Source organism: Mus pahari, chromosome 2, assembly GCF_900095145.1.
Source record: "Mus pahari chromosome 2, PAHARI_EIJ_v1.1, whole genome shotgun sequence".
Taxonomy (NCBI): domain Eukaryota; kingdom Metazoa; phylum Chordata; class Mammalia; order Rodentia; family Muridae; genus Mus; species Mus pahari.
The window spans coordinates 159,952,546-159,973,888 of NC_034591.1; the positions used below are offsets into that span (position 1 = coordinate 159,952,546).

Here is a 21,343-nt window from a genome sequence, read left to right on the forward strand (position 1 = left end):
AAACTGAAATCAATCTGATCCTGGAATCTCCACTCAGAGGAACTTAGTAAAACAAAGTGCTCCAAGGTTGTGACCCCCAAATGTTCCTGTGTGTTGTGGGCATGCACTAATCTTGTCCCTTGGTCTTAGGGAACACCCCCAGCCCAGGAAGACATTTAGAGGCACTGTCCTGGAAGCTCATGCTTAGCAATGTAACTAGAAAGGAATCTACCAAGGGTCTCAGAGCTGAGGCTTGTCTAGACTCTTGCAAGGATGAAGGGCTATTCTCCTCAGGACACACTTCACAGGAGGAAGCAAGGCATACACAGACCATAAATTGACCACTGGCAGAGAAGTATTCAGAGAAACCTTCTTGGCAAGGCCATGGACATAGACAGGAAAAAACTTCCCCACAACACAATCCTCCAACACAACGGAAACCTGAGGTGGAACCTGTTTTGGATTTAGGAAGCCTCTTGTCAAGAGAGAGAAACTAGATACTCGTAGTTAATATAACATTGTTCTAGGTCTCTGCTTACATACTGTTCCATGGGCATCATGGGGTTCTAGGGCTGTGTCTTGTTATCTCGAGTGAGTGATGTTGCTCAGTTCTGGTTATCAGGTGCAGCCTTGGGTGTAGTGGACTATGCTATTTTTAGATGTCTAAAAGGCATTTTTTTTTTTTTTTACTATGTTCACTACACCTCTGTGGGTGGAGGGGTTACTGAAGATACCTGCAGTTTATGTAATCCTTTTCTGTGTTTTTACTACTGATCTTTGAGGAAAAGGGTTGGGCTAGGGGTAGGAGAAGCTTGTTAGGAGAGCTTCAAAGTCACAGACCTTTCTGGCTGTTTATTCCCAGTGTGAACATCCAGTTATCACAGACGTAGGCTGCCGAAGAGATCAGAAGCCAGGAAAAGTCAACACTATCTGTACATTCTTAGGGTCCCTTCTGTTCTCTCTAAAGCATTGTGGTGACTGTTTCTATGGCAACCACGAAGCAGAACAGCCCACACAGTTTAGTCAGCTTGGAACTCAAAGGTGATGCCTAATAGCATCATCTTGGCATGAAGTGGAACAGACCGTTTTCTGAAAATGTACAAGTCCACCTGAGTCTGGAGAGTGCAGAGATAACGTGACCCGTGTCTCAGCAGCTAGTCTGTTCCACCCCACACACTGGTGGTGCCTATGTGAATCTTTAGACCCTCCAGGGCACACGAGAAAGTATCCCGTTGAGTAAGGGATCCTTCTAGATACTATAGACTGTGGCTTCTCATCTTGGAGATCCTCGATAGGTATCACCAGAGGTTGGTGCCAAACATTCTGACCACCTCTAAGTGGCCAGTGCGACAGTCTTAAGTTCACCCACAAGTCTGGATAGCTGTCCCCACTGTCCGTTTCTAGAGCCCTTTCAGTAATACCCACACATCAAACATTTTCCCATTCTCTTTCTCCACTCCAGTCTCCGGGAAAGCTGGGCCATGCTTCTGAGCTCTGTAGATGTCTCTCCTGAGATAGTGACCCCTACACTCCCTGTCCTTTTGTGCCTGGCTTATGTCAGTTCATTCATGTTGATATGACTGAATATCACTTTTTAATAGCTAGCTCAATAAGAAGTCGCACATATTTTAAAAATCCATTTATCTGCTGATGGATCTTGAGGAGCAAAAGTAGATAATACGACCAGACTCGAAATGTGTTTCAGTTGTGACAAAAATACACAGTTGAGCTATTTAGAGAATTTCCTAACATGGTACTCCTAGATTAAGATTGTAATTAGTAGATCTTGGGCATACTCACTGTGGTGTTGAACTGTGATTATCTACTCAACTGTAACTAAAACACCCAGTGGAGCACACTGCTCTGCCTGTCTGTGTGTTTGTGAGGAAGCTTTATGAGACAGCCAGGACTCAGGCCTAATGGATGAATTGATTTCTCGATGGGTTCATAATCAGCTCACCTTTGGGAGGCCGTGAGATGTGGGAGGTGGGCTTTTGGGGTGGTGTCACCCTGGCTGAAGGGCCCTACTGGGTCTGAGCAGACATGGCGCTGACAGGTTTTGCCTTTCTCTCTCCTTGCTAAACCATAGATCACATTCCTAAAGCTGGCCACCAAGGTCTAGTCCCTTATTTGCCATTTCCTCCTCCTGGGGCTGACTACTCAGGTCCAGCTATCTAAGTATTGGAGTCCGGTAGCCAGAAGCCCTCTTTTGGCTCACCTAATTACCACACCCAGTTAAAACAAAGCAACTCATCCTGACACGGGCTTCCCCTTTCCCTTGACGAGCCACCATTTCCCTATGGATCATGTCTGTCTCCTCTCTATCCAGAGGCAGTCCATTGTCCCTCTGGGGCAGGTATCCCTTCTCCCCTCCCCATAGTCCCTTCCCCTTCTCCATAGTCCCCCGTCTCCTGTCTCTTACTCCCTGCCCTTTGTGCTGAGAACTTGGTCTCAGTGTGTCCTGTGCAGACTCCAGTCTTTCCCTGGCCATTTCCCTTATGCTCCTCCTTTCTGCTCTGCGTCTTCAAAGAAGTGAAGTGGCATCACTGTGACATGCCCGATGCTCTGTTCAAGAGCACGGGGACAGTGCCGGAGTCATATTCCTGTCCCTTAAGTTCTATTTGTTAGACAGTTTGGTCAGACAGACAGAGAAGAGAGATACATGCACTCGTGCAGGGTGCGCATGAGGGAGGAATCGTTTCCGGGCGGTTTCTGCTCTCGCCACGCTTTTATCATTCATTTTCTCCCATTAATTCAACCGTGTAACATGTGCACACTTAGGTTATAGCTTTAATGCAGATATGGTGATATGCAGAGCAGCTCATAAGAGGGTAGCTACTGTACAAGAACCACTTAGGCTGGGCTTCGGACATGAACATCAAAGTGCTTCTCGGGTCGGTTACCAGGTTTCTCAATGGTTTCTAAAAAGGTTCTGATCTCTCCCTTTATGTTGGCACCAAATTAGCTTTTCCTTAAAATGTATCAGGTGTATCCCGAAGGCATCCAAGACAAAGGGCAGGGAGTAAGGGACAAAGACAGGAGACAGAACAGGGAGAAGGGGAAGGAATACGAGAGCGGGGAAGGGATATCTGCCCCTGAGGGACAATGGACTGCCTCTGGATAGAGGGGAGACAGACATGATCCATAGGAAAATGGCAGTTTATCAAGGGAAAGGGGAAACCCATGTCAGGATGACCTATTGGAACAGTTATCTCATTTAAAATGTAATGGACAGGAGCAAGCTTTGTTTTCCCTCCTGGGATAGGCTGAGCCTCTGTAATAGCTAGGCAGGAGACTGCCTGGGCTCTGGTCTCCTCTGTTGTATGAGGAAATGCCTATCCTCCCTGGCATTATGCTGTCTTTAAACCATGTAATGTCTTTCACCAGCATGAGCAGAGCCCAGCATGCTGGCCCTTTGGCTCTTCCCACACAGTGTACCACGATGCAGTAAGGGAGAAGCTGGGCAGACAGGATCAGCATAGGCAGCCAACGGCAACATTGTAGCGAACAGATGGTGGAGCTGTGGCGACTGGAGAACTGTGGAAGCTGATACTGTGGAAGCTGATACGTCGCTTTGGGGTCTGAAAGAAAACGATACAGTTAGTGCAGAGACAGAGGGTGTCAGGAGACATCTAGGAAAGGCTAAGGCTGGTAGGAAAGGACGGGAGTAAGCACAGAACACCCCAAGACCATGTTCAAAGGAGATTTATTTGCCCCAGAGGGACAGAGGGCAGGAAGAGACAGACAGGGGATGGGGGACTAGGGAGAAGGGGCAAGGAATATGGGAGGGGGGAAGGAACATTTGCCTCAGACGGACAACAGACTGCCTCTGGATAGAGAGTGTCCAGTGTCTGTCCCATTCTTTTGGGTTTCAGAGCTGAAGTGGACTACAGCATTGGATGAAAACCAAAAGACTCATGATCTCTGGCCTTACAACGGCACTGGAGCCTAGAAGCTGATGGCTTCTGGAAACTTACCACTCTCTTGCTTATTCTGTGGTTGAAGACAGCTGGCTTTTTTTTCCTCTTTAACTCTCTGTGCTTTATTGAACTTTGGGAACTTAACTCTTTATTGCTGTTCTGTGCTTCAATAAGCACTGAAAACTCTTTATGCTTAAATAAGCACTGGGGGAAACTTAACTCTTTATGCTTAAGCAAGCGCTGATTTCTAGTGAATTGACATGTGTATAGCAGCTGGAAATTAAGTAAAAGGATTTCATAATAGAGCTCTTTTCTCTGGGGAGTCTGCTAGGAGCCCCTGGCTGGCCGGCTGAGAGGCTCAGAGCTTGTTAACTTTTTCTAAACCAGAGAGAAAAGAAAGGAAGGGAAAGAAGTCACACAGACAACATACACTTGGCTAAGTAGAAAATGGCTGCACCACCTTTCTTTATTGACTTGTTTTTTATAGCTTTAAGACAAAAGTTCTCTATGTAAGAAAGAATTACCTCATAAATAAGATATTACAAAACAGGGTAGTTACAGGAAGGTATTAATAACAAGTTCAAAGCGGTCTTTCATACTGTAAGCTCATTACAAGTTCAAAGCCACAGTTTTTACATGGCCTTGCCTTAACATAGTACACACTTGTAGCTTCATCCTTGAAACTGAATGTTTTTCCTTGAACACAAATTTGTCCCAAGCCTATTATCTTTTTATTATAATTATGAAAGCTCATTGTACTTCTTATTATGAAGCCTTTACTTACCATTATGTGGAGTGGGCACATTCTATTCTTGAATCTAACTTTTCTAGCAAAACAACTAAAACCATCTCTTAAAACTTTCTTCCTCCTCTATCCTTTTCCAGCTGGAACCATGGAGGCTGTTCCAGAGAAGAAAAAGAAGGTTGCTGCTGTGCCAGAAACCCTTAAGAAAAAGCGAAGGAGTTTTGCAGTGTTGAAGGTGAAGCGCCTGAGGAAGAAGTTTGCCCTGAAGACACTGTGAAAGGCAAGGAGGAAGCTCATCTATGAGAAGGCAAAGCACTATCACAAGGAGTACAGGCAGACAGATGTACCAGACTGCAATTCTGAGGACCAGATGGCAAGGAGAGCTGGGAACTTCCATGTGCCCGCAGAACCCAAGCTGGCCTTTGTCATCAGAATCCAAGGTATCATTGGAGTAAGCGCAAAGGTCCGAAAGGTAGTGCAGCTTCTTCATCTTCCACAGATCTTCAATGGCACCTTTGTTAAGCTCAACAAGGCTTCAATTAGCATGCTGTGGATTGTGGAACCGTACATTGCATGGGGGGTACCCCAACCTGAAGTCAGTAAATGAGCTCATCTACAAGCAAGGCTATGGCAAAATCAACAAGCAGCGGATCGCCTTGACTGATAAAAACCCTTGATGGCTCTATCTGTTGGTAAGTTTGGCATCATCTGCATGGAGGATCTAGGTCGTGAGATCTATACACCTGGGAAACACCTCAAGGAAGCAAATACCTTCCTGTGGCCCTTCATATGATCTTCCCCACGAGGTGGAATGAAGAAAAAGAGCTCACTTTGCAGAAGGTGGAGATGCTGGCAGCAGGGAAGACCAGATAAACGGGCTCATTAGATGGATGAACTAAGGTGTCACCCATGGTATTTTTGTAATCTGGTCAGTTATTAGACAGTCACAGCTTGTCAAATTGAAGGAAAAAACTCTTTTCTTCCTAAGAGTATTTTAATCAAATCAGGAATTATATAAAATCATTCATTCACCTAAACAGAATTAATTCATGGAAGTTCATCTTCATGTTGATCTTCAGGAAATATGATTGGTAGGGTGGGCTGATGCTCAGGAGCCCTTAGTGTATACAGTATTGGTAGGAAAGGCACAGCAGCTGCGAGAAGCAATCCTGGATGCTCTCACAGATCCATGGCCATGTCTCTCCAGAGTGTGCCCATCACAAACCATGCGAAGATGGTGGGTCAACTCCAGGAAGGTCTCCTGCTAGCCTTAGCCTTTCCTAGATTGCTCCTGACAATGGGGAGGCAGACACGATCCACAGGTCATGTTCATGATCCACAGGGCAGTTCATCAAGGGAGAGAGGACACTCTGTATCAGGATGGATTGATTTGTTTTGAATGGCATGTTAATTGTGGCAGCCAAAAGGGGCTTTGACTGCTGTCCTTCAGTACTTCCGTAGCTGGACATTGGTAGTCATCAAATAAAGGAATAGGCCTTGGTGGCTAGCTTTAGATATATAATCTGTGGCTTAGCAATGGGGGGAGAGAAAGGCAAAGCCTGTTGCCTCCATGTCTGCCATGCTTGGGTCTGCTAGAGCCCTTTAGCTGTCAAGGTCTCAAGGCAGGTCCTTAGGGGCTCTAAGGACATCCTACATCTAGTGTGGGCTCTTAGGAATAAGGATCAATGCCCACAGCTCAGTTCAGAGAAAGACTTATCACTAGTACTTCATCATCAGGAGAACCTAATCCAGTGTACAGGATTAGCTGGTGAGACTCTGAGCTGTGACTGGTTATGGGCTAACACCCTGAATTAGTGGCACGTTGTTCAATCGACAGATCTAGAACAGTGGCGATGCCCGAGGCCAGAGCTGGTGATTTTTACCTAGATGCTTTCCACCAAGCTCTGTGTTCTGCCCTGTCCTGTAATCCCAAGTGTGTCCCCAAGGGTCAGCAAGTTCACAACACGTGGCTAGTCAGACAGGAAAAGCCCCCAAGCCTTACCAGTGTTCTCTGGCCGGTGGCAAGCCCTGATTCTGCAGCATTCTGTGACCTGTCCCTCACCCATATACAGCACTCAGTCCAGTTATCAACTGGGGGGTCACAACTCCTAAATCACGTTGACCAACCCATACTCAAGAAGCCAATACAAGCCGGGTGGTGGTGGTGCACACCTTTAATCTCAGCACTTGGGAGGCAGAGGCAGGTAGATTTCTGAGTTCGAGGCCAGCCTGGTCTACAGAGTGAGTTCCAGGACAGCCAGGGCTATGCAGAGAAACCCTGTCTTGAAACCTCCCCCCCCCAAAAAAATGAAGCCAATAAAAAAAAAAAAGAGCCAAGTTAAAGGTGTGAGGCAGGGGAAGATGGCTTATTCAATGTGGCCACATGGGGAGAGGGACAAAGACATCCAGCAACATTCCCTGAGTTCTTTGGGGTCAGGAAGTGAGGTCCCAGTCTAAATAGAGGGCTAGGAATATGTATATCTAACTAGTCCTGTTCAAGATGTCGTCCCGCCCACCATGGACCCAGCCTTGTCTGGGCTTGAGTCTCATCCTGTACATTGGTTTTATGAGTTGTTAGAACTGTGTGAAATCTTTCTCCAAGAGATACGTTTCCGCTCTGGCTGGTGCCAGTTCCTTTGTCTAGCATGAGCTTCCTAGAAAATTCTCATTTATCTGCCTGGGGTCTGCTGTTTCAACACCCTGATAGTGGGACTGAGAGACATGTGTCTCTGCACGTCTCTTCAGAGTGCCTGCATCACTGGCAGACCACTCACAGTCCCGCTGAAGAACTCCCACACGGACTGCACACACTGTCACGCAGGAATGCCATTAGCCAAGACCCCAGGGCAGAAGTTGGGTTTGCTTGTGTTTGTCTGAATCACTGACAATCTATTGGGTTAGCAATACTGGAGGTGACACCTGGATTCTTGCAGTATTCTGGGAGACGGAAGCTCTCAGAGGAGCTGGTCCTTGGGGCTGAGAATGCTTCCTGTAGGGGCTGGAGAGCTGGCTCCCTGGGTTAGGTGCATACTGCTCTTGCAGAGGACCTGAGCTCTGTTCCAAGTCTGGTTCCCAGCTCCCAGGCCAGCCTCTCATGTTTAGATCTTCAGGTGGGGAATCTGACCTGGCTTCTTCCTGAGGACACCCGGCTCTCACATGCACACTAGTTACCCAGCCTACAGTTAAAGATCACGGTACGTCTAGTGTCACTTCTACATGTGGTGGCTTTATACTTTCAGACAGGAAGGATGGTGGGACAGAGATCGTCTTGGCGCCCAGGCAGCAGGGACGCTGGCGTTAGGCTGAGATTCTGGCCTAACTTGGTATCTGAATGACTTTAGTAAGTCACTTATGACCTCAGTGAGAGTTTCCTTAGCCACAGACTGGAGATAAGTGGTGGTCTTGCCTACCTTGTGACCCCAGGAGAGATAATGAAGGCTTGACACTCTACACAAGCACAGGGCATTGAGTCACTCAGGAGCACTCCTCACCAGCAATAAGGACCCAGGGGTCACAGTTTCACCTCTGGGGACAGCAGATCCAGGCACTGCTATTCGCTCACTGATAAAATGAAGAAATAAAACTTTGCTCTGGGGAGGAGGCCTCAGAGATCTTCTGAGGGGGCATTGTCTGTCAGTCCCAGGCATACCAGCAGTGAGGGATGGAGATTCTGAGAAGACGGGATGGTGACACAGCCCTTGGACATTTCAAAAACATGGTGGACTGTGACAAAACCGAATGAAACAAAAGCTGCCAGTCTGGGCACAAGCATGTGGCTATCACAGTCAGGCCAACTACCATCTGAGGAAGACTATTAAAACCTAAACCTCTGGACTGGAGAGATGGCTCAGTGGTTAAGAGCACTGACTGCTCTTCCAGAGGTCCCGAGTTCGATTCCCAGCAACCACACGGTGGCTCACAAACATCTGTAATGGGATCTAATGCCTTCTTCTGGGGTGTCTGAAGAAAGCAACAGTGTACTCATATACATATAATAAACCAAACCAACCAAACCCAAAACATACCTAAACCTCTCTGCTTAAATCGGATCATTCAATATGCACAAGATGATCCAGAGCACTGGTGATTCTTAAAACCAAGCAAATCACCCGCCTCTATCTCCCTCTTGCTCTATGACAGAATGTGCTCAGCAAACAGAGACAACCCAAGAGGTCAGTACATGGGGACACCAGACTGTGAGGAACAGGCAGACTGTCATGTCTCACTGTATGGGTCAGAGCTCTCACACATTAGGGCTACAGTGCTGTTTCTAACCTTGAACCGAGGGATGACGCCAAGCCAGAGAGGTAAGGGGACAAACGGGAGCTACAGGAAGACATGGGTGTGCCTTGTCCTCAGATTTTAGAGGGATCACTTAAAATGCCAGAAAGCTGCCTGGCTCAGCTGTATTTCTATTGCTGTGATTAGAATCCACAACCGATCGATTATGAAAGAGGTGTTTACTCGAGCTTACAGTTTCCGAGGGCCAGAGCCCAGGACCATCAGTAAGAAGCCAGGCAGCAAGCATGTAGGCCTGGCATGGGCACAGCAGTTGAGATCCACTCCAAACACAACCTTGAGGCCGAAAGAGATAAGCGGGCCTGATGTGGCCTTTTGGAATCTCAGAGCCAGTGACATAACACCTTCTCCATCAGGGCCTCTCAGAAGCCATCTAGGAAAGGCTAAGGCAAGCAAGCAAGCTTTTAGGACATGGCCCACCATTTTGTAACACGGTGATGGGTGAGCTCTGAGAGGCAGGGTCCTCAGAGACTTCATGGCAGGATTGCTTCTCGCTGCTGACATATCTTTCCTGTCACTATCACATAGCCTAATGATTCCTGGGCCCACCCTATTGGGCAAATTTCCTACAGATCAACATGAAGATGAACTTTCATGAATTAATGCTGTTTAGATAAATTGACGATTTCATAATTCCTGATAATGATTTTACAGAATTTCTAAATGTATGCGAGCAATTTCAAGCCTCCTATAAAATAGCTGCAAGCAGAGCTCCATGAATGGGTTAAACGCAGTAGGAAAAGAAAGCAGGCTTGGATCAAGGACAACACTCCTTCTAGGTTAGGTGTGAGACCATTGTCTGGTCACTAAAGGTCACAAACTGGAAATGGACAATTTATTGTAGGTGCCAGGGCAGACAAGAAAATCTTGACTAGTTTATGTGTATAAGACTGCAAAATAATAAGACACAAGGCAAAACCGTGCTAACTTGTGACATAGAAATTATTGCTTTAAATTTATAATGAACTTGGGGGGCGGCTAGTAACAGATAATGAATGTTTAGTGATGCACTAGTCTCAACGGAAAGGCATGTAAGCAATTCTGCTGTTACTCCTTAAGTCTTATCGATTCATGACATGGATTACTGCCTTACTGTGAACTTACTGGGATGCAAAAGTATTTAGAAAATCATGTAATCAATTATCCTGTTTTAATTGTTCTACCTGATAGTTATATGAGGTAATTTTTAGAGAAAGTATAAATACTGCCTCTAAGACAGAAATAAAGCTTGTTGGAGCTTTTCTCTCTTTGCTTTGTCCAGAGCATGATCTTCTTCCTTTTCCTTTTTCTCTGGCTCACAAAGAGTTAAAGAACTCTGACCCTCTCACCCAATCAGTGAGGGGCCCTCCAGTCAAAGAAAAAATACCCAAGCAACTAACTTCATTTTTAATTTGTAGATACATTTTATTTTTAATTAAAATAGTTTTTCACTTCTTTACATCCTGCTCCCTTCCCCGTCCCGCTCACCCCTCACATAATCCTTCCCTTATATCCCCCCTTTCTCTTCTAAGTGGGTGGGGGTCCCCTGGGTATCCCCCCACCCTTGGACCCTTGGAGCTCTCAGAGTCTGAACCACCAACCAAAGAACATGCCCGGGGTTGGGCCTAGGCCTCCTCGCTCATATGTAGCAGATATGCAGCTTGACCTTCATGTAGGTCCTGAACAGCTGGAGCAGGGACTGTCCTCAGAGCTGTTGCCTGTCTGTGGGATATGTTCTTCTAGTTGGGCTGCCTTGTCTGGATTCAGTGGGAGAGGGAGCGCCCAGCCTCCCAGATCCCCTGCTGCTAACAGCAGAAGTTAATGGTCAGAAACCAGTAACAATAGTAAGAGAGTTACAAGGCCAGAGCTTTTGGCCTTCACCCAATGCTGTGTCTCACCTCAGTACCTAAAGGCTGGGGCTAGTCCCTGGCAAGGGACAGGGCTCTTAATCTTTCCCAAACAACTCTACTAACTGTAGATCAAGATCTAGACACTGGAGCTTATGGGGGCTATTCTCATCCACACCACCACATGGGCTTTGCCAGACTCTTCCTCAAGGATGGCAGTGGCATCACCAGAAGAAGATGAAGCAACTGCAGACGTGGCTGCTTCAGTGAGGCTAAGTTGTGAGGCAGCTAGATCCCAGAAGATGGCACTCCTGCTCTTCCTTCCAACACCACTGTCATGTCCCAGGACAGAGCCCTGCAGTTTCCATAGTGCAATTAACATGTTGCTCACGTGTCATGAACCATGTTGTTTTACATGCAGAGTTCTGATCCTAGCTTTCAGTGGCCTATTACTTACCTATGAACAAAGATAAAATGAAGGTCGAGGCAACAGAAATGCTGGTCAGAAAATTAGAGAATACAGGCTGCTGGGTGTTGGGGTGCACACCTTCAGTCTCACCCCTCAGGAGGCAGAGGCGGGTGGATCCTTGTGAGTCGGAGGCCAGTATATTCTACATAGCAAGTTATAGGCTAGCCAAAGCTATGTCACCAGACCCTGTCTTTTAAAAGAATAAAAGAAAGAAGAAAGGAAAAAAAACCATGTCCTGCAGGATTACAAACATCACATCTGGAGACTGAAGCAGGAGGATTAACAAGTTTGAGGCCAGCTTCGGTCATAAAGCGAGACCCTCAAAAATTTATTGCAATGATTTGTGGGTTACTTTGCTATAAAGCAACTCCACAATAGTTACTCACGTTCACAGACTTCATGGCTTTCCATTTTCTCATGACTTTGCTTTCTTTTTCTTGGTCCCTAAAAATACAAAGGGCAGGAGTTCAGGTCCATGTTCCAATGTTGACTTTCCACAGGAGAAAGGGCACCAGGGTTTTCTTTAACTGGAAGAAATCTGTGGCTTGAAGGCTGTGTTTAATGGAGACTTGAAGCAAGTAGCTTAGCAACCACTTGAGGAAAACAGTTTTCAATTATTGTTAAGTCTGTACTTTCTCAGTGAATAATTTAAAAGGAGGCTTATTCAAAATATAATCAGAACTGAGAAAAGAACATGACCCAGGAAGGTGTGTGCGTGCACATAATTTATTCTGAGCATTGCACACTGAATGCCAGGCTTGAGTGCTCTCACACAGGGCTGGATCCCCAGTCCTCCTTTTACTTTGTAAGACGTTGTACCAAGTTGCTTCTAAATATCTGTATAGCCCAGGTTGGCTTTAAACTGCTCACTTTCCTGATGAGCATCTTGAGTGGCATGTTAAAGCAGAGGATTGTAGAAAAAACACGCTGCTTATACAGTTTCCCCAGTGATTTATGCATTCACACCTACCACAGTGAGACAGTGACCAGGGGAGGGGACATGAGGGTCACAGGGAAATGTGTAGGCAGAGGAGGACACTGTCTCCTGCCTGCCACCTTGGTCAAGGCTGAGATGACATGTGCCCTTCACTCTCAGGAATCTGTAGGGCTCGGTTGCTGATCTCACAGATGTTCAAGGCTCTTGTAATAACAGCAATATGTTGTGTATGCACACACCACTCTCTAGTACATCCACACTTTAAACCATATCTGCAGTACTTGTAAAAACTACACACAGTGTGAACATTCCTCTTGGCATTGCGATGCTGTTTAAGTAATAAGGATAGCATACAGGGTTGGTATTTTATTTCTGGACATCTTCATTCTGTGGTTGGTCAAGTCTGGTATTGGTTACATCTCTGGGTGAACCTTAAAGCTAGGAGAGGTGGTTGTACCTAAGAGGAACTCGAGGGTTAGTGTGTAAACCCAATGTTTACACAGGAGCCAATGTATCACACTGAAGAGTGGTAAAGACATTGTCAGCAAGGACAGATCACTTCTGTGTCAGAGATGAGGTCACGTAGTATGCCAACAAAGTTAAAAATATAGGCTGGTGTGGTGATCATGCCTTTGTTGTTCTCAGTGTGGAGGCAGAGATGAGACCCCAAGAGGCAACAGCTTGAGGATGCCCTGGCTACACAGTAAGTTCCAGGTCTTATTGAGTTACGTAGTACAAGTCTCAAAAAAACCCCAACATCAACCAAGAGAAACAATCTAAGACGATAGTGAGTACTCTGGAAACAACAGGAAAAGCCCCTCAGCCATGCTGACAAATTCAGAATTACCAGGTTTTACCAACGTCTGCTTATAACAGAGCACCCTGGGCTCTGTCGTGAGGGTGTGATGGACAGGCAGGCACTCGGTGGGGCAGGTATGCGGTCAGCAGGGACTTTCTCGGCCACCAACAGTTTCCTGAAGCCAGTGAGTCGGGATTCTGTTTGGCACAGCACAATATAAACTTCCTGAGTGTCCATGGAACTGTGTCACAGCTAGGGTTCCAAGGAATTTGCCACAGGCAGTAGTATAGGCCGTAGCTTAGAAGAAAGTAGGGCATCGCTGACTGTCTTCTAGAATGCTCCGTGGGCATGAAATAGATTTTGTATGTGTTTCATGTATGTCCTTGATTATGGCTGGTCTGAGCACGAGGGGCTTGGACTCTGAAAGCCTGTACCCCAAGAATGAAGGGAAGCAGCTCTACAGCCATTCTCAGGAACTCCCCCGGGTTCTGTGTTGAGTCTTGGAGGGAGAGATGGTAATGTCTCTGGTAATAAAAGCCAAAATGTTTAGCCCCTTATTAATAAATGGGAATGTTTTGAATTCCCAAAATTGTATTTTTAATTGAGTGATGTGATGGATCATTAATGACATAATTCTCCACAAATGGGTTACACTCCTCACTAAAGAGCAGGTTAGCATGTGTGCGGTGTTGAACTATTTTGAGGTAAAAGATCCAGTTATGATGTGGCTGGTCATTTTATTAGGATTATGACACCAGAATGCTTATTTGGCTGTTAAAGAGACACCTGTAGGGAGGGGCTGACGATGACGATGCTCTCACTCAAATGTTCTTTTATTTTAAAAAAGTTATAAAATCACATTCTGGAAGTCAACAGAGGCTTCTATCTTCAAACACAGGGGTAACTTACTTCCGCTTTGTATAAGTGTTCTTAGTTTGATAAGGGAACATGGACAAACATTTGGGCACTCTGCACACACAGATGTGTTCACATGTACATGCATGTGTGTGTGTGAACACACACACGCATGCACATGCATGTGCACATGTACACACAGGCACATACATGACTAATATTCTGCCAGCCTTAGAAATGTGATCACAGACATTGCAAATTCTTAGTACAATAAATGTAAACCACATAAAACAAGCAAACAGCAATGAACAGGGCAGGTGCTAGCCTGGACACATGAAGGAAATGTATATCAAACCTGAGTTGGTGACAGTTTCTTATGGAAAAATACCTTGATCCCAAGGCAAACTTGCAAGAGCTAATGAACTGTAATGAGTCATACCCCACGTCCAGCTTAGGCAAAGTCCCTGGTCCTGCGCTGTGCCCTGAGCAGACCTTGGGTGCTGGCTGTGCACCTGGTCCAACAACACCCAGAGGAAGCTCAATTCGCAGGTGCTCTAACACGCCCAGGATCATAGATGAGGAGGCTACATCATCTGTCCCAACACAGGGAGTAACTGGGACCAGTGGGATCCAGGGACGCAGGAACCCTGCCTGCCAAGTGGCACAGGTTTCTTCCAGCCTGGGCCAGTACCCTGAGCAGACCTTGGGCACTAGCTCTGCACCCAGTCCCACAACACCCAGAGGAAGTTCGACTCCCAGGTGCTCTCACATGCCCAGGATCATAGGATCACAGGATCTCTGGAGCTTGGTCACACCAGGATCTCAGGATCCCGGAGGCAGCTTGACTTCTAGGAGCTCTGACACACCCAGGATCTCAGGATCACAGGATCCTAGAATCACAGGATCATAGAGATAGCTGGACTCTGAGGAGTTCTGACACAACCAGGATCACAGGAAGGACAGGCTCCAGTCAGATACAGCAAGGGCAGGTAGCACCAGAGATAACAAGATGGTGAGAGGTAGATCCACATGTAAAGTTACAGGGGATGAGGCTTTCTAGAGAAGGCAGGGAAACTCAATGAGATGCTGTACAGGCACAGCTGAGCTAGCACACATATGGATCATGAAGGACTGAACACTTGACTAGTCCTCTTGAAGCCACCCTTGTACCTGGGTATAAGCACATAGGCAAGAGGATGGCAAAAGATACAGGATACTTATCTACCTGACTGCAGAACAAGGCAATATGGGAATAGAAAAAAAATGTATCAACATTGAGTGTTACAGTGTCGGGATGAGATCTCCACGTAACATTTAAGTCCTTTATGTCACAAAGAGCAGTCACTTAGTGCGGAGTCCCTCTGGAAGTCAAAGCAAGCAGCCACAGAGCTCTGGTCTACAAATCCTCACATGTCACTTAGTGTCCAAAAGGACCAGAGTGGTGCACGTTGGCCTTCCTGCTCAGACGGGGAGGTGTCTCAGTGGAAGGCCATCCTGAGACGAGGGAGCCCAGGAACTGCATAGCATTAAGGAAGCCTCCTGGGCAGAGATGTTGCAGCTCAGGGGGCAGGCTACCCCAGCTGAGCTGAGGCGCTCAGGAGCCTCAGCCCCACCCCTTCTCTTTGCTTTTCTTCATTGCTTCTTGTCTTCTTGTCCTCTTCTGATTTGAGAGTTACGCCAGGCAGCAAATGTCATAAAAGATCTATTGGAGGTCCCTGGAGGGAGCAGACAGCAGGGGACTGGACAGAGGGCAGGGCTTATACAAGATTTCTTAGGGGATGGAGTTTTCTAGGGCAGAGATTACAGGGTAAGGATTGTGTGGGATTTCAAGTCCCGAGAGCTTGGGGAAGCTCAGGGATTGGTGGGATTTCCTGTTCAGACTTTTCATCTAAAATTAGCATAATCTGGGGAAGGTACTGTTGATGGGCTGGGGGTGACCTCTGTGACAGTTACAGAGGCACCTTTATGACAGGTAGGGATGTCTGGAAGGAGGGGCCTGGCCACTTTCCTGCCTTGGGAGTTTACGAAGTTTAAAAAAGTATACAAACTCTACAAAGTTTACAAAGGACAGGAAGAGCCTTCTCTTCCTTTTAAGTAGTGAAAATAGCCAACGTTGTGGTCCATCAGCTCAAAGCCAGAAAGCTGGTTAAAGTCTTCCAGATTTGTGGCTGTTCTGTAGTAAAGTCATCTTGACAAAATGCTAGCATCTGTTAACTGAGTGGTTAGCATAGAGGTGATTTTTACATTCTTTATTTTTTTTAAAAAAAGTGGCTGGAATGAGTGTCAGGACAGCCTCATCTACATAGAAGAAACCCTGTCTCGAACTGCTCGTCCCCCCAGCCCAAATATTAATTAGGCGTAGGGTGTGTAGATGTTTCTCTAAATTATCTTATTCTTTAGTCTCCAAGCGCCTGTATTGTATGTATTTAAGATACAACTAAAGGCAAAAATCATTATTCTGTCTTCCAGAGTGTCTTTCTTCTGCCATCCAGAAAATGCCTGTATGTTACAGGAGTATAAAGAACAGGTTAACCTGCAAGCATAGCTAATCTCTCCCTGAAAATCATTCTATGCTCATGGTAGCAAATTGCCCCACAATAGGTAACCGGAGGATGCACACACAAGGTAACTTCCCCTTGGAGAATTCTGTCAGAGACTCATGGATCTGAGCTGGTGATGAAAAGGAATTTCTCTTCCCAGCTGTTTGTCAATCCTTTAGAACATGTCTGTTGGTGATTGTCTTTTGCAATAGGAACCAAAAGGGCGCTCTGGTAATTCTGATGCGTATTTATCTGTGCGTATTTATAGTTTCATGTATAGAAATGTAAAACTTGTATAATAGTGAGTTACTTCATAGTTGAGGAAACACAGTCACACATACAAGTAGTATGTGTTTTTTTTTTAAAGATTTATTTATTTACTATATGTAAGTACACTGTAGCTGTCTTCAGACACTCCAGAAGAGGGAGTCAGATCTTGTTATGGATGGTATGAGCCACCATGTGGTTGCTGGGATTTAAACTCTGGACCTTTGGAAGAGCAATTGGGTGCTCTTACCCACTGAGCCATCTCACCAGCCCGTAGTATGTGTTTTTATTAAAATGGATTAGCCTTACTGTTGATTATTTATTTATTATTTATTATTATTAACATATTATATGCACACCATTTCTAAAAGGTGCTATCATGGTGTGCATTATTTCTCAAGGAGGTGCTAGCAACTCTACAAACATGGTGGCTTTTGGTGTTTTATGGGAACTTCTGTGGTTGCGTTGAGGGGTCTTAAAGGTCACAGACAAGTGGGGTTTGGGGGGAGTATCAAGGCTGTGAGCGGGGAGCATGGCCCTTTCCCTCCTTGCCTCAGACAGAGCTGCTGTGTGTTGTACCTTGCGATTTTGCCTAAGATTTATTTTTAAATTCATCCTCTGTCAAACAGGAGTCTGTGGCCTCTCCGGATTACAGCGCTCTGTGAAACAGTGTGTCTCAATGCTGGGGTCTGGCTCCTTTTCGGTCCAGCCTTCTGCAGATTGTTTTCCTCAAGAATCTGGGGACATCTGATGAGTCTTAAGTACTCTCTCCCGGAAGAAGTCACATAGACACAAGTTTGCAGCAAATACAGCAGGTTCATTCAGATGTGAAGATATAATCAGTCTGGGTTAATAATGTTACCTCAGCCAGTCACAGTGGTTCACACCTATGGTCCCAGCACTCAAGAGGCTGAGGCAGAGGCTCAAGAATTCAAGGCCATTCTGGGACATCCAGGTGGCCCTAACTCAGAAATCAAATTTGTACAGCGTGGTTCTGATGCTAAGTCCTGTCCCCCAAGTTGGTTCTTGATTAATCAATATAAGAGGCCAGGGGTCAATTGCTGGGTAGAAGGAAAGAGGTGGGACGTCCAGGTCCCCACAGGCAGGCGAAGAGATGCAGGGGAGGAAAAGGGTATTTGTCATGCTTCCGGGTGGAGGGAGGGAGAAGAAGCCATTATCCATGTGAGAGCTCGGGTGGAGTGGCTATCAGCCACTTCCCAGACTGAGCCTGGGACAGCAGGGGCATTATATTAGAGACATAATTAAGTTGAGGGTAGATTTAGGGTGCTGAGCAGGGAGTGTAAAAAAGGGGGAAGAGACAGCTGAGGAAGGCTGAGAAGAGCCCAGCAATCAAGCCAATAAGGCAGGTTGGACTTGAGCTACGTGTGTGTCTGCGGTTTTCATTCATGGATCCAATATTCTCTGGGCGGTGGCTGGTAGCACGGTCTGCCTGGAGCTTAAAATGGGGGGTAGCAAAAACTATATGAAATCAAATCAAAACAAACCTCTGAACATCTACCCTGACAGTCCTCTCTAGTATAGGATGCCAGACAGAATGAGAATAGCAATTGGGGTTACTGTTGGGGTGTGCTGGGGTGTAGTGGGTATTTTTTGACACCGCATAACATGTAGGACCGTTTTTTAAAAAAATACAAGATGCATTTTTTTTCAGTCTAGAATACACAGTGAATTTCAGGCCATCTTGGGATATAGAGTGAGATGGTTTTTCAAAAATAAACACATACTTTCAAAAATAAACACATACCCTCCCCCAAACCCCATGCTGGCCACATGGGTCTTTTGACTGTTGGTTCAATAACAGATGTTTATGGAGCTACCATAAATGTTTTGGTTACCTCAAAACAACAGGTGCGAGCGGATAGCCTACAATCCTTGCTCTAAGAGCCTTTGTTACAGTTTCGATGAAGGGTCCCACAAGGGTTCATTATTGAAGCTGAGATCCCACACAGAGTGCTTAGAGGCAAGGACTGAGGCAGTAAGCGGATTAGGAGGTGCTCAAACCTGAACAGACTCAGAATGGACCCGGGGAAGGGGGAGCTGGACACAGGATGGAGACCCTCTGGGGCCGTGTCTTCCCCTGATGCTGCTTCCGGGTCACCAGGAGTTGAACAGTTTTTCTCCACCATCAGTCTGTCATGGTAAACCACATAGGTCTACCCAGCCCTCCACGAACCAAAATAAATATATTTCTTTGAACTGTTTCTCTTGGGAATTTGTCACTGAGACAAACACTGACACAGTCTGGCCCATAGGTTTGAATAGTTTTTACCACTCGGCAACCCCCTCCCTCCTCCCCGGCCTCTCCCGTAGTAATATGTGTGCTTTGGACTTACCTGGGTCTGACGGTTTGGGCTTGGTTGGCTGAGGCTTGAGCTGTGTACCTAAACTGCTTTCAGAAATGTCCGAGTCACGTGAGTCAATGAGAGAACTGTACGGGTGTGGAGAGGTTTGGGGATTGCGGCACCAGGGGCTCTTGTTGGGTAAGACAGTTGGCGGGATTTCCTTTTCTCTGTAACAAGACAAAATCCAACTTGAATTCTAAAGGAAATTTATGCAGTAGCATGGGTATTCGAATTGCAATTAAAGAGAAAGCCTATTTAAAACAAACAAACAAACAAACAAACAAACGTTGGCTGTAGAGTTGGCTCATCAGTTACCAGCATTGGCTGCTCTTCCAGAAGAGCTTCAGTTTCCAGCATCCACAATGGTGGCCTTTAACCACCTGTAACTCCAGTTCCCAGATGTCCTCTTCTGGCCTCTGTGGGTACTGTCTGCACATGGTACACAGACATATGTGCAGACAAAATACCCATGCACATAAAAATGATTCATAAAAACATTTAAAAGGTCGTAGGCCTTTTTATTGACAGGTGCTGCTTATAAGAGATTCTCACTACAAGCTACTGTTTTCAAAAGCAAAGAGAACATGTTAGAGTGAAGGAAATCGCCCAGTTAGAGCTTGGAGTGTGAAAGAAACAAGAACGCCCTGAGAGTGTGAAAGAAACGAGAACACCCTTTGAAAGCCACTTTAGGGCCGAGACCAGGCTTTGGAGTGAGGAGGAAGCTAAAGACATAAATTCTGAAGGTGGCGGGACCAGGTGAGAACGCCATCTTGTATCCCGGGTCCCTGAGAGACCTGTCTGTGCAGGAGAGTGCGCGGGCTGCAGAAGCAACGGAGCTTCTGGGACAGGGTTCTTTGGGCCTTCATCTTCAGCCAGGAGGCAGAGCTGAGCTCCAGGCCTCTGGGCACCTTCCCTGCAAGAGGAGAGCTTGTCTGCAGAGAGTGCTCTGACCACTGGGACTCAGGTGAGAGTTGGACTCCCAGGAGTGCTGACAGANGCTAACAGAATCACAGGAGGAGCAAGCTCCAGACAGAGACAGCTAGAACAACGAACGCCAGAGATTACGGGATGGCGAAAGGCAAACATAAGAATCTTAGTAACAGAAACCAAAACCACTCACCATCATCAGAAGCCAGCACTCCCACCACCGCGAGTCCTGGATACCCCAACACACCCGAAAAGCAAGATTCAGATTTAAAATCATACCTCATGATGCTGGTAGAGGATTTTAAGAAGGACATTAAATAACTCACTTAAAGAAATACAGGAGAACATGGCTAAACAGGTAGAAGGCCTTAAAGAAGAAACACAAAAATCCCTTAAAGAATTACAGGAAAACAAAGATCCCTTAAAGAATTACAGGAAAACAAAGAACTGGTTCTTTGAGAAAACCAACAAGATAGATAAACCCTTAGCGAGACTAACTAGAGGGCACAGGGACAGTATCCTAATTAACAAAATCAGAAATGAAACGGGAGACATAACAACAGAACACAAGGAAATCCAAAACATCATCAGATCTTACTACAAAAAGCTATACTCAACAAAACTGGAAAACCTGGATGAAATGGACAAATTTCTAGACAGATACCAGGCACAAAAATTAAATCAGGATCAGATTAATCATCTAAACAGTCCCATATCCCCTAAGGAAATAGAAGCTGTCATTAATAATCTCCCAACCCCAAAAAGCCCAGGACCAGATGGGTTTAGCGCAGAGTTCTATCAGACCTTCAAAGAAGACCTAATTCCAATTCTCCTCAACCTATTCCACAAAATAGAAACAGAAGGTATTCTACCCAATTCATTCTATGAAGCCACAGTTACTCTGATACCTAAACCACACAGAGATCCAACAAAGAAAGAGAACCTCAGACCAATTTCCCTTATGACTATCAATGCAAAAATACTCAATAAAATCCTCGTAAACTGAATCTAAGAACACATCAAAAAGATCATCCATAATGATCAAGTAGGCTTCATCCCAGGGATGCAGGGATGGTTTAATATACGGAAATCCATCAATGTGATCCACTATATAAACAAACTCAAAGACAAAACCACATGATTATCTTGTTAGATGCTGAGAAAGTATTTGACAAAATCCAATACCCCTTCATGATAAAAGTCTTGGAAAGATCAGCAATTCAAGGCCCATACCTAAACACAATAAAAGCAATATACAGCAAACCAGTAGCTAACATCAAACTAAATGGAGAGAAACTTGAAGCAATCTCACTAAAATCAGGGACTAGACAAGGCTGCCCACTTTCTCCCTTCCTATTCAATATAGTACTTGAAGTCCTAGTCAGAGCAATTAGACAACAAAAGGAGATCAAGGGGA

The 21,343-nt window shown here is 45.8% G+C and overlaps 1 protein-coding gene, 1 long non-coding RNA gene and 1 pseudogene across 2 annotated transcripts in view; 2 read left to right on the forward strand and 1 right to left on the reverse strand.

Moving 5' to 3' along the window:
* Positions 1–981: 981 nt before the first annotated feature.
* On the forward strand, positions 982–16,525 carry LOC110316591. Its single transcript, XR_002380275.1, has 3 exons — positions 982–1,274; positions 16,299–16,334; positions 16,483–16,525. It is a non-coding gene; the product is annotated as an uncharacterized LOC110316591 (long non-coding RNA).
* Positions 4,793–5,543, forward strand: LOC110316590 (annotated as a pseudogene).
* The window catches only part of Lmntd1 (lamin tail domain containing 1), a 31,753-nt gene continuing 21,955 nt past the window's right edge, over positions 11,546–21,343 (reverse strand). Inside the window, exons 9-10 of the mRNA XM_021190996.1 lie at positions 18,991–19,166; positions 11,546–11,682 (exon numbers count right to left, since the gene is read on the reverse strand). Coding sequence (XP_021046655.1) covers positions 11,654–11,682; positions 18,991–19,166 — 205 coding nt within the window. The 3' untranslated portion in view covers positions 11,546–11,653. The remainder of the gene's footprint in view (positions 11,683–18,990; positions 19,167–21,343) is intronic.